Genomic DNA, 12,497 nt, shown 5'->3' with positions numbered 1-12,497 from the left:
AAGAAAAATAGGGCCAAACAAAAGTGGCTCCACTCCCATACTCCTGGCACTTTGAGAGGCTGAGGCAGGAGGACTGCTTTGGGCACTGCCATTGGAGACCCTCCTGCAACCTACTGAGACCCCATCTCTATTAAAAATAAAATTAGCCAGGCATGGTGGTATGCTCAGGTTGAGGGAGTAGATCGCCTGGGCCTGGGAGGTCGAGGCTGCAGTGAGCAGTGACCATACCACTGTACTCCAGCCTGGGCAGCACAGCAAAACCCTGTCTCAAAAAAAAAAAAAAAAAAAAAAAAGAAATAAAAACACAACTAGCTGCTGGAAAGGCCCTTGTCCACACCCTAGGCAGGGAGTTAACGGGCAGCCACACTCCCCGGTGCTGTGAGACCCTCGCGTTGACCTCAGCACTGGCGGGCAGTTACGGGACTGGAATGGAGCTCAGGCTGAGCAAAGAACAGCCATGCTTCCCTCCAAATGCAAAAACAGCATGATCTGAGACTATTCGAACACTTGTTTGGGGCCTATTTGGAGAATCACCTTCTTGAAGTGATTGCAAAGGGCTCATCCAACTTTTTTTTTTTTTTTTTTTTTTAAGAGACAGGGTCTTACTTTATCAACCAGGCTGGAGTGCAATCATAGCTCACTGTAGCCTCCAACTCCTGGCCTCAAGTGATCCTTCTGCCTCAGCCTCCCAAAGTGTTGGGATTACAGGTGTGAGCCGACACATCTCGCCTTCATCCAGCTTTGTGCAAGTGCTGGCTGCCTCAGACTTCAGACCCTGATGGCACCTTGACTGCAGGTGCCAGGCTAAGTGGAGACTGGCTGAGTTTCCTGAGCAGGGTGGTCATCACTTGTCACAGCTCAGGCTGTGTGTCAGGTATCTGAGCCACCACAAGTGAATGCCTCTCCAGCGTGGCGTTTCACTGGAGAAAGGCTCCATGTGCGGGGCTGAAGAGGAATCGTGTGGGGCTCTTCTACTGCAGCTGGTAACGTTCTGAAGAAATACCTTTCCAGTGTCCGTTAAGATTTGCGTGACATGAAACTGGAACACTAGTGTTTACAGGGAGTGATACTTTGTGGAGTGGAGCTTACATGATGAACGAGAAAAGGCCATTAAAAAGTACTAGCCATTGTCACTATTCACAATAGCAAAGACTTGGAACCAACCCAAATGTCCATCAGTGACAGACTGGGTTAAGAAAATGTGGCACATATACACCATGGAATACTATGCAGCCATAAAAAAGAATGAGTTCATGTCCTCTGTAGGGACATGGATGCAGCTGGAAACCATCATTCTCAGCAAACTATCGCAAGAACAGAAAACCAAACCCCACATGCTCTCACTTATAGGGGGGAATTGAACATTGAGATCACTTGGACACAGGAAGGGGAACATCACACACTGGGGCCTATTGTGGGGAGCGGGGAGGGGGGAGGGATAGCATTAGGAGATATACCTAATGTAAATGATGAGTTAATGGGTGCAGCACAGCAACATGGCACATGTATACGTATGTAACAAACCTGCACATTGTGCACATGTACCCTACAACTTAAAAGTATATAAACAACAACAACAACAACAAACAAACAAACAAGTAGGACACTCCACACAATTCAACCTGGTTCCCAGACTGCTCCCAGTAAATGGGAAAGTGCATCAGTTAAGCCGGTCAATGGCAACGGAGAGGCACATCCAAGGCGGAGCTGTTCAACGCTCTCTCGCTCCTTCCTCCCTCCCTCTTTACCTCCTTCCTGTCTTCCTTCCTCCTTCTATGTGTTTGCCTTTCTCTCTCTTCCCCCCCTCAACTTTATTAAGGGACAGACATACAATAAACTGCCCATATTTAAAGTACATAATTTGATGAGCTTTGACATATGTATATAGGTATAAACCCATCATCACAATCAAGGTAACAGACATTTCCATCGCCCCAAATTGTTTCTTTGTGGCCTTTTGTAATTCATTCCTCCCCCTCCCTCCATCTGCAGACAACCAATAATCTGCTTTCTGCCACTATAGATTTGTTTATATTTTCTAGAATTTTATATAAATGGAATCATGCAGTTAAAAAAAACAAACAAACGAAAAACACAATAAACACTTGGTAAATGGGGAAAAAAAAGTACTAGCCATTGTTTACAAATAACTACCAGGTAAACAAATCACTTTCTTTCCCCTTTCTAAGGATAAGGGAGAATAAAATAATCACCAAGAGGCATGGAGTTTGAAAAGTATATAACAGATTTCTTTTTAATTATTTACAATCAAGTTCTGTTGGGCAACATAACGAAATAAATAAAAGATGTGCCCTGGCCCGTGAATTTCAACTCTCCTTAAGTTCTCTGAAGGACAAATTGGAAAGTGGCGACCAGGCAGGGAAGAGAGGGCAGGTGGAGGCCAGGACCATCAGTGGGAAGGCGGCCTGACACCTCTCACTGGCTCTAGCACTCACATCCCCAAATGCCCAGAGAACAAGCATGGAAGAAAAAAAAATAAAGTGCAAATTTAGAAGTGATAAGGGTGTTTTGCACACTCAATGAACTAAAACTTTATACACAGGTAAAATGGTAAAGATAAATGCTTTTCCTTGGCCTTCATCACAACCCCTGAAACGGAAAGATGGCACTGCTGTGCTTCTGAGCCTGGGCTTCTTGCACTAAAGCACCAAGGACATGGCACACAGGCTTGGCAGAGGGGCCGTGGCCAGAATCACCAGCTTCAGACAAATATGTTGGAGGTCTCAAATCCCTTGGCACCCCAAGCATGCAGTGTGCACCCACCTTCTGGGTGTCTGCAGATCGATATAGGAACACATCCTTACCTCTGCAGCAAACCCATTTCCCTGGAAAAGATTTTCTCACATCCTCTCCCACCTCAAAAAAACATAAAAACATTTTTTTTTAAACCACACAGAGATCTTTAAGTATGTCGAATTTTGTGGGGGAAAGAGAGCCAGAAAGCTCTGAAGAACAGTGGAAGAGATCTGAGGAAATTTCAGCAGTAATGAGACACATTCATGCAGCCCACCAGGGAGGGGTCTGTAGCCTTGGAGTTTCCGTTAATCCAATGCTTAAAGTGAGTTCACCGGGCAAATGACCCCACGGTGATGGGACATGCGTCAGGCCAGAACCAACTTTGGAAGGATGAGAGAAAGCACAGAGAACACCACCTTGATGTGGGGGCTGTTTTTGGCACTGCCCTTGGTGAGGAGGCCCAGCGGGGCCCTGTGCTCCCCCAAGTGAGGTATGGAAGGTCAGAGCTAGTAGTGTTTCCCAAAGCAAGAACCTGAGCCTCTGCTAAGTGACCGCAGCGTCAGGTTTTTTCAGTGTTATTCTTCCAGGCCAAGAGAGACCTCAGTCAAATCTTCAGAAATCCCATTCACGGCAAAGCTACAGTGCCACATAGCTTGAGCTTCTCTGGGAGGTCCATGCTGTACCCAGCACATCACCTGCCAGGACAGGGCTGCGGGAGCCCACGTGCTTCTTCTGAGGAGGGCGCTGGGGTCCTCCCAGCCCTGACAGCCCCGTCAATACTGTGCCCACAGCACAGCTTTGCATCCTTTGTCCACGCTGACAACGTGCGAGCCAGAGGGCGACCACGCCACCGCATTGATGGACGAGCTTCAAAGGAGAGATCAGAAAAGTACCAAGTTTCAGAACATTTGGGATGAGATCTTAGTAAACTAAACACCAGAAGCTTGTGCACTCAGGGAGTCACAATTTTGCCAACTTCCATTTCACTCTCTGGCACTGTGCCCACAGCAAGGCAGGAGCTCACTACAATGCAAAAGACCTCTGAAAAATCCAGTGGTGTACTTAATTAAGTCACGCTGGGATGAAGGGAGTTTGGCCCCTTTGGCAGTCAGCGCTTATCACACTCTCCCCAAGAGAGGAGCTCTGGGTGAGCTGGAAAGAGACAGGACACATGCCTCTGAAGAGCCAGGCAGTGGTGGCCAGCACTGGTTAGGTCTGGGAGCAGTTGCTGCTGCCCAAGGGCAGGGAGAGAAGGTTCTGAAGGAAAATGGTATCTGGCTTCCGACTAGCAGGTGGGCTTGTGTGGGCAGAACAAAGTTAGGAAAAAAGGGGGTCTGGGGCCTGCCTATCAGGTGGAAGATAAAATAAGGTGTGTGGAAATTAGTGTTTAGGACATGTCAATGCACTGACAACAGGGACTTCCAAGGGAGAGAGGGAGGCAGAAAGGAAGGAGAGTAGAGAAGGGTAAGGAGACACAGAGGACATGGGACATAACCAAAGAGACAGGGATGTGTTTCTATAACCCTTTCTCCAGCGGCCGCCACTCTAACCGCTCTACCTGGAGTACTCTGTAGACTGTGGCCTGCTGTGCTGTGAATGGCCCCAGCTTCTCTCCACTGACCTAGCTCAGTCAGCCGAGCAGGTGGGCGGGCGGGCAGTGCCCTCATGGTGTTGACTGAGGTCTAAACCGGATGACCCTGAGATCAAGTCAAAGGCCGTGCTCACAACGCAAGGGGGCGCTGAGACAGGGCTCGTCTTACCTGTGCTGCTTTGAGAGAACCTTTTCCACTTTCCCTGTGAGCACACTCCAGATGTAGAGAGAGCCCTCAGCAGAGCCTGCCGCCACGTAACTGCCGTCAGGACTAGAGAAGACAGGAAGAAAGGAAAGGCTGTCAATTCCCCATCCCCCATTCAGCATCTCCGTGGCCTTTTTCCCAAGAAGGAATGTTTGTTCTTCACTGATGGCCACTCCTGTGTGCCTAGACCTCAGAATGTGTGCTATTCATGGCCCTTCAAGCCAAATCTGCTTTTCCCCAGTATTTCAGCACCATCCGCTAATGAAGAGTGGCATCACATTACTTCTTGGGGCTCCAAGTCCTTAACCATCTACAGACTTGAACAACACAACATATAGGGAGATCAAAGCCAACCTCCACATAGCTCAGGGTTTCAGCCCGTGGACTGCCTTGTTACACGCTTCAAAGAGCAGGAGGAAAGAAAAGAAGCATCTTAGCAACCGAGCCTGGAAACGTATTTGGAAGAAGCACGATACATGGAAGAAGGGAACAAGGAGCGGAAAACTGCAGACCACCTGCACACCCTTCTTCAAAAAGGCTTTTCAGTCCCACCCCAGGCCCACAGCCATTCCTGCCCTTTTCCAAAGCTCTCACACCTTCCAAACTTAAGGTGTGAGGCAATAGCTCTTGCGTGAATGAGTGATGAGAAGTGTACCTAATGGGCTCACCCAGAAGAAAGCAACCAGCCAACTGTTATTTTTTGGTACAACACGTTAGGTTCCTGTAATCACAAAAGGAACACTGGAAAGAGACAATAATGGTGGCCTGCAATAATGAACTTACAAGCACATTCCTGGAAACACAGGTTGGGCACTGAACAAAATTTAGCTCTGTATCCCCAGTGGGAAAATGCCCACACAGAACTCTTTGTGATGAACCAAATTGGCAGGGGGTGGGTCACTACTAACCTGAAGACAACTCTGGTCCAGTCAGAGCCGCACTTGAACCCAGGTGCACTGAAACAAACAACAGGGCACTGTCACTCAGGGAGCTCAGGCCATAGAGCACGTAAGAGAGCAGGGCTGGGACTCTGGTCTTCATGCAACCAGCACGTCTTCAGTTACCTGAATGTCTGCTTGACAGCATTTGTTCGGAGATCAATAACTTTTAGCAAGTCATCCCGGGAGCAGCTCAGGAGCTCAGTCCTTTCTGGGTTTAAGTCCAGGGCAGTAATCTTTCCCAACAGCTCCATCTCTCGAACTATACTCTCTGATCTAAGAGGGACAACAGATTGGAGAAATGTAACATAGGCCAAACTAGACCTCATGCCGTGGAGGAAAAAAAAGGCGCTGCAATTCAACTAGCATGCAACGCTCTGCCAGCGCAGTAAATGTGTTCCCAGCCTTCTAATAACCTGTGACCGCTTTTCTTACTTTCTCATCAATAGACCCTAAGACAGTCATTTCCAGACTGGAACTCTGAAGTTGGTCAGAATTTCCTCATCCATTTTTGGGATGACAACAGTCACCAATCAGAGTTTCTGATCAGCATGAGCTAACTAGGGCTACTACCCAATTAGTATTAGTTCAGTGATGTGATTTCAACTTTTGGATAAAGTTGGCAAAGAAACGTGCACTCGCGGGCCTGGGCTGCCTTGTCAGTGTAACCCTGTAGGCTCTTGCAGGCTTTCTGCCCTATTCAGTGTGGCTCTGTGGCCCTCCACCTCTAGACATGGGGCCAGGAAAGCCAGCGCAGAGCCACGGTTCTATGCACCTCCTTCTTCTTCTCTGTGCTCCAGCCCATGTCCAGGTCGGCTAACGGCCACCCTGGGCAGGGCCCTGTTGGTGACATTTACAGCCAAAGTGGGTGCTGACCTGTTCTGTGATGACTTTGTTGTAAGCCTTCAATGAAACCGTTTTCTACCTCACACCGTAACTAAGCAAGAATTTATCTGACTGTTGCTAAATATGCAGCTTGAAGCAAGCTACTCCACTTCCTTGGGACTCGGGGTCTTCACCTGTCAAATTATGGGATGGACTAAGAGACTTCGAACATCCAGCTTAACTCTCAAATTCCATGTTTCAAGTTCCAGTTTCAGGTTTTAAAAGCAAACTAAAGATTATGAATAAAATGTGAAGTGGTGTCCAGGAACCATGAGCATTGTCAGGACTTTCTGGTGCCATGCTGTGTTTCAAAGCATCATCTATCACCACGGGCCCTGTACCCCCGCCCTCTCTACAACCCTGCTGGGAGGCTGTCCTCATTTACTCTCCATCCTGTCTTCCCCCTCCTCATCCTCTGCCTCCAACCTGTCAACAAGCCCTGTCCAAATTCTCCTTCAAATAGATTCCCTCCTCCACATGTTCCTCTACTGACTTGAACTTAGGTCCTTATCAACTCTATTGATTTCCTGTTCCCCAATATGCCCTCTCAAAATGCCACCAAAGTCATCTACTAGACTCCTGCAAAGCAACCATTTCCTTGCTAAACACCCAACGACTTACGGGATCGAGTCGTTTGAAAATGGCTTATCAAGCCCGTGGCAACCTGATTTCAACGCACCATAGCCACCTCACTGGCTTCTGCCCACTTGCCATGTATCAGCCACCAGACACACACTCAAAAGTTTGAGCGGCTTTCCTGCTGTGTGAATCCTACTCAAGTCTCCGGAGACATCTGGAGAGGCATTCTTTAGCACACTTGGGCAAAGGGACCTGCCTCTACTTCAACACACGAGTCACTGACTTTTGTGTCTGCCTTCCCTACTACAGTTTAAATTACCTAAAGGGAGGAAGAGTATCCTGTGTGCCTTTTCTCACCTGCCAGCTGGTGAAGGGCCCAGCACTCACTGCATGTTCAATAAATGACTGCTAAGCTCCACAGGCTACTTCACGGGAAAGAACAGCCGAGTGTTAATAAGCTAACACTAAACATGCACGTACTGAAGCTCATTTCTGTCATGTCCTGAGATTTTAAAAGCACAACCCATGTACAGAACCATCACTGTGGAGACTCTCATGTGCCTCCTGTCAGGCGCTTGGGTATCATACCGAATGTCCCAGAAACGAATTTTCTTGTCAAAATGTCCACTCATTACACATTGCTCTGTGCAGACAATATCATTGCAACTGGATCCTGCAAACACTGTCTTTATGCCTGAAAGAAACGCAAACATCATTAATCAAGCAGAGGCACCAACGTGGCTGTTTACATAATGCTGCTACCCTCGAACCACTGACTTGTCAGAGTTACTCACTTAATGAAGCCTCAAACAAGAAAAACTATCACTACCCTCAGTGCCCCTCTAAACGTGAAGCCAGATCTGAAATTCAAACTATATTACATAATGCAGGCTCTGGCGTGCACACACACACCTCCACGCTAACATCTAAGCATATACACAGACAGAGAGACTGAATTTCCTCACAGACTTTGCTGCGTAGATCCCAGAGTTTGAGAGTCCGGTCGTGACTTCCTGAGACGATCCGCGCATTGTCCAGCAGGAACTTAGCAGACAGCACTTTCCCACTATGTCCCGTGAGTGTGTGCTAGGAGAGAACACAGCCAGGGTGAGCCTCAGGGCGCCAGGCCCTGCCTATGCTAGCAAAGTATCCACAGCATCCTTACCTCCAGTCAGAGTGTCAGACCACCCTGAGATCCGGCCAGGAACACTCAAAGTGATAAGACAGCAAAGGAAAAAGACACAGGTCAGGCACAGACTCATGCCTGCAATCCCAACATGCTGGGAGGCCAAGGTGTGAGGACTGCTTGAGCCCAGGAGTTCAAGACCAGCCTGGGCAACACAGTGAAACCCCCATCTCTACAAAAACTTTTTTCAAAAATTTGCAGGGAGTGGTGGCATGTGCCTGGGGTCCCAGTTACTTGGGAAGCTGAGGCAAGAGGACTGCTTGAGCCTGGGAGGCCGAGGTTGCAGTGAACTATGACAATGCCATTGTACTCCACCTGAGTGACAGCAAGATCCTGTCACACACACACACACACACAAATCCCAAACAGGATACGAAGCAACAATTTCATTCCTGAGTCTTATCCAGAGGCCACACATTTCATAGGAAGCCTATCTTTGAGTGTTGGCCAAATGTGAGGTATCAAGACCAAAAGGATAAAATTGCCACTAAAAATAACATTAAAAACAAAAACTGAACATCACTAGGACCAAGCTTCACGTGCTCCCCATCCTCAATCTTGAATTTGAAATCAGCTCTACCACAGATATCTGCTGTACTGTTTTTGTAATTTTTTGTATGTCTGGATTATATCAAATTTTAAAAAGTTTAAAGCCTTGATTTTGCCCCATGCTGCTGAAAGTCAGTTCCATATTTAAAGTCAGACTAGACAAGGTCACCACAAGCATAATTTACAAAAGGCAACATCAGGACTCTATGTAAACAATTAAAACCCCTGGGGGATTTTCAATCAGAGGTCTCAGCTTGAACAAGTCTGATCATAGCCACAGATATCAGCACTCCCAACAATCAAATCCCTTTGTGACTAAGCTGTTGGATGCCAACCAGTGTCTTCCCTGAGCTCACGGAGGAACACAGAATGAGGGACATCACGGAGTGTCGGCTGCCCTTCTGCCCATCACAGCACTTCTGAAGCGCGATGGAGGAGAGGCAGCTGGGGATAACTGGGATGCTGGGAGGGGATCTGAGGACTCAGACCTTTTACCATTCATCATTGACCTCTATGCAGTGCATGATCAACATTTTTCTATGTGTTAAAACACCAGAGGTTCAGAAGGTATTCACTGATGTTTTCTTTCTAATTAGAAAATGCAAGGGTGGCCAAAGTGGCTCACACTGGTAATCCTACCACTTTGGGAGACCAAGCTGGGAGGACTGCTTGAGCCCAGGAGTTTGAGACCAGCTTGGGCAAAATAGTGAGACCCTCATCTCTACAAAAAAATTCACATTAGCTGGGTGTGGTGGTATGTACTTACAGTCTCAGCTGCAGGGGAGGCTGAGGTGAGAGGACTGCTTGAGCCCAGAAGGTCGAAGCTTCAGGGAGCCCAGATCCTGCCACTGCACTCCAAACCTCAGCTCCCAAAGATGAGACCTCATGGTTCGGGGTTAGATTTTTTGTGTTAACATTTTTGAAACCAATCTTTCCTCTATTTTCAGTGGAGTTAACTCCACTTCAGCACAGAAACAAAAAACTTATACTACCACATATACTACCCTCTCGTCTTCAATGAGGGAAGCTTGCATGAGTTCTCACACTGCCTTATCCCACATTCAAACCTCTGAAACTGGGACAGCATCTTACAACTGCTGCCAGTTGGGTGCCGGCTGTGCTACAGTTGTGTGAAAACCTCCCACTGATCCTTCTGTAAGATCAAGAAAGCTCCACTAACAAAGCCTCCACTACATGCAGTCCATGAATAATGATTCCATTCAATATAAAACATCCACTCTGCACAAATCACGGGGAGAGACCAAAAAACTTGGGTAGGCTACTTCTTAAATTCTTTTTTTTTCTTTTTTGAGACAGAGTTTCGCTCTTGTCACCCAAGCTGGAGTGCAGTGGCGTGATCTCAGCTCACTGCAACCTCCGCCTCCCAGGTTCAAGTGATTCTTCTGCCTCAGCCTCCTGAGTAGCTGGGACTATAGGCATGCGCCACCATGTCCAGCTAATTTTTGTATTTTTAGTAGAGACGGGTTTTACCATGTTGGCCAGGCTGGTCTTGAACTCCTGACCTCAAGTGATCTGCCTGCCTCGGCCTCCCAAAGTGCTAGGATTACAGGCATGAGCCACTGTGCCCAGCCTTACATTCAATTCTTAATAACTATTTTATCAAAAATTCAAATTTGTATTTATATTCACTATCTGTTTCTTAATGTTAAGAGTAAAATCACATTTCACAAACACAGGGAATAAAAAGACATTGTGCCTAAGTGGGATATGGCAAGTACAGATGATCCTCAACTTATGATGGGGCCAGTCCTGACAAACACATTGTAAGATGAAAATACCCTACATTGGGGACCATCTGTATATTCATTTTTACATACTTTCCAGGAACATGTTAATCTTTACACAATTATACTCTTCCTAAAAATGTATCCATTGCTCTTTTAACCTTATAGCATAAGCACTTTTTCATATGATAGCTGAAAATTCATGGGCTTTGGGGTTCCACTGATTTAAACACCCTGGGTCTCTGTAACATCTGTGAACGGGAAACATCCTTGTGCTATCTTAGTATGGACTCAACAAGACGAATGGGATCAAATCTCTTCCTTGTTGCACCCCCCTTTCTTTAAGAGTCTGTCACAAAGGTTGCTGCAGTGAACATTCATGGGCATAGAGCTTTCTTCTCTTAATTTATTTCCAGGAATGAAACTGCTGAACTAATGGAATAAGGGAAAGGGACGTTTTGTTTCTTGGCTCCTTGTATGTATTGTCAGCTTGCTTTGTACAATGTTTGGGCTTCTGCTCACCTTATTCTCAGTGAGAATAAGCTGGAGCTGCCTGAAGCTGGCTCGCCCTCCGTCTCGGTGCTTCCAATGGTATAGAGCTGGGCCTCCCACAGGCATTCAATCACCGCTATCATTTATAAAGAATCCTTTGAAATGGATCAGATTTAAACTTCTTACATCCGTTAGGTGTTTCCGAAATCTATTTTTATGATTAACACCACTTTTAGGTTTCATCTTCTACTTTTAAACAGGGATTAACAAGAGAAGGGCAGCGGATTTAGATGTCATCAAGGCCAGGGCCTCAAAGCGGGGAGGCTTCAAGATTCCTCTGCTCCACTGGGCTCTGCACAGACTCTCTCTGTGCCTCATGGCAGATAACGAGTGACGACCCCTATTTCTTTCTTTTTTTTTTTTAGACGGAGTCTCGCTCTGCCGTCCAGGCTGGAGTGCAGTGGCCGATCTCAACTCACTGCAAGCTCCGCCTCCCGGGTTCACGCCATTCTCCTGCCTCAGCCTCCCGAGTAGCTGGGACTACAGGTGTCCGCCACCTCGCCCGGCTAGTTTTTTGTATTTTTTAGTAGAGACGACCCCTATTTCTAAACACAAAATTGCCCATTCAGGTAACAACTTAATCATGCAGCTAACATAACACCAACCAAAGACAACTGATTCCAGAAGAATGCAGAACTCAGAGAGGAACATTCCAAACAGAAACCATCACCGAGCAGCCATAGCCGATCCTCACTGTGGCCGCCTCACCACACCACGACAGAAGTGGGCAGGGGGTTCTCCAAGCAAGTTCCTCAAGTCAAATCTTACCAAGCAGCCGGGCAGTTTTGTACTGACTTTAGATTTTTAACGGAGGCATCACAGAGGACTCCTTTCAATGCCAGGCTGTTTCTAGGGTGCATTTACAAAAAGGATGTTAAAGCAAGCACTCAACCAGCTGCTTCTTGATTGCCAGTCTCTCCCAACACCATTCCCTTGTCATAAGAGCAAAGGAGATACCAACAGGGCATGGATGTCTGTGAGTTTCACAACATAGATGAATGGATGGTATTCTCCAATACCATCTGTTAACTGGGGTCTAAAAAAAAGCCAGCACTCCCTAGAATAAGGAGCCTATTTTACTTTCTGCAACCTGGTAAAGTTTTCAGGAGAGTTCTCTGGGTACAGGGAATCTGCTGAAAAAGGCCTCCCATCTTCACACATTTACCAAGGAACAGGACAAGGTTATGAACAGGCCAGAAACTCAAAAGCCAACTAGTCCAGCACAGGAGGCTCCTGCCCCAGCATGGCATCACCAGAAGCAGCAGCCCAGCCGCCTGCGCCGTGCTCCCGCATACTGAGAACATTTCCCCAGTGAGACCTCTGTGTGCCAGCTCAATGTTACGACCTTTGTCTCTCAGTTTAGCTCCCTGCTCTAGGTCCCCTTCTTGTTATTTCTAACCCAAAGGCTGATGCCCACCTGTATAGGACTCCTCTTTTACCAATTAAAAAATATCATCCTGCACTACTGGTTGACTCAACTTCTTCCTCTTCTCCTCTAGGGGACTATCAT

General features: G+C 47.1%; 2 protein-coding genes and 1 non-coding gene across 8 annotated transcripts in view; all 3 read right to left on the bottom strand.

The window, feature by feature from the left end:
- Nucleotides 1–12,497, bottom strand: part of DGKD (diacylglycerol kinase delta) — a 207,538-nt gene that overhangs the window by 177,974 nt on the left and 17,067 nt on the right. The gene's annotated exons all lie outside the window — the stretch shown is intronic.
- The window catches only part of ATG16L1 (autophagy related 16 like 1), a 44,675-nt gene continuing 34,405 nt past the window's right edge, over nt 2,228–12,497 (bottom strand). For 5 of the 6 annotated variants that reach the window (XM_077956496.1, XM_077956497.1, XM_077956498.1 and 2 more), the window contains 6 exons: nt 7,921–8,041; nt 7,544–7,649; nt 5,618–5,767; nt 5,462–5,509; nt 4,518–4,619; nt 2,228–3,624 (listed from right to left, as the gene is read on the bottom strand). In XM_077956496.1, the coding sequence (XP_077812622.1) occupies nt 3,531–3,624; nt 4,518–4,619; nt 5,462–5,509; nt 5,618–5,767; nt 7,544–7,649; nt 7,921–8,041 (621 nt within the window). In that variant the 3' untranslated portion in view covers nt 2,228–3,530. 6 annotated transcript variants of the gene reach the window in all.
- On the bottom strand, nt 8,936–9,200 carry LOC114671616 (small Cajal body-specific RNA 6). The gene has a single exon (XR_003721650.1).

This window comes from Macaca mulatta, chromosome 12, assembly GCF_049350105.2.
Source record: "Macaca mulatta isolate MMU2019108-1 chromosome 12, T2T-MMU8v2.0, whole genome shotgun sequence".
Taxonomy (NCBI): Eukaryota; Metazoa; Chordata; class Mammalia; order Primates; family Cercopithecidae; genus Macaca; species Macaca mulatta.
Note: the sequence above shows the minus strand (reverse complement) of the source record. Positions and strands in the feature narration are given on the sequence as shown.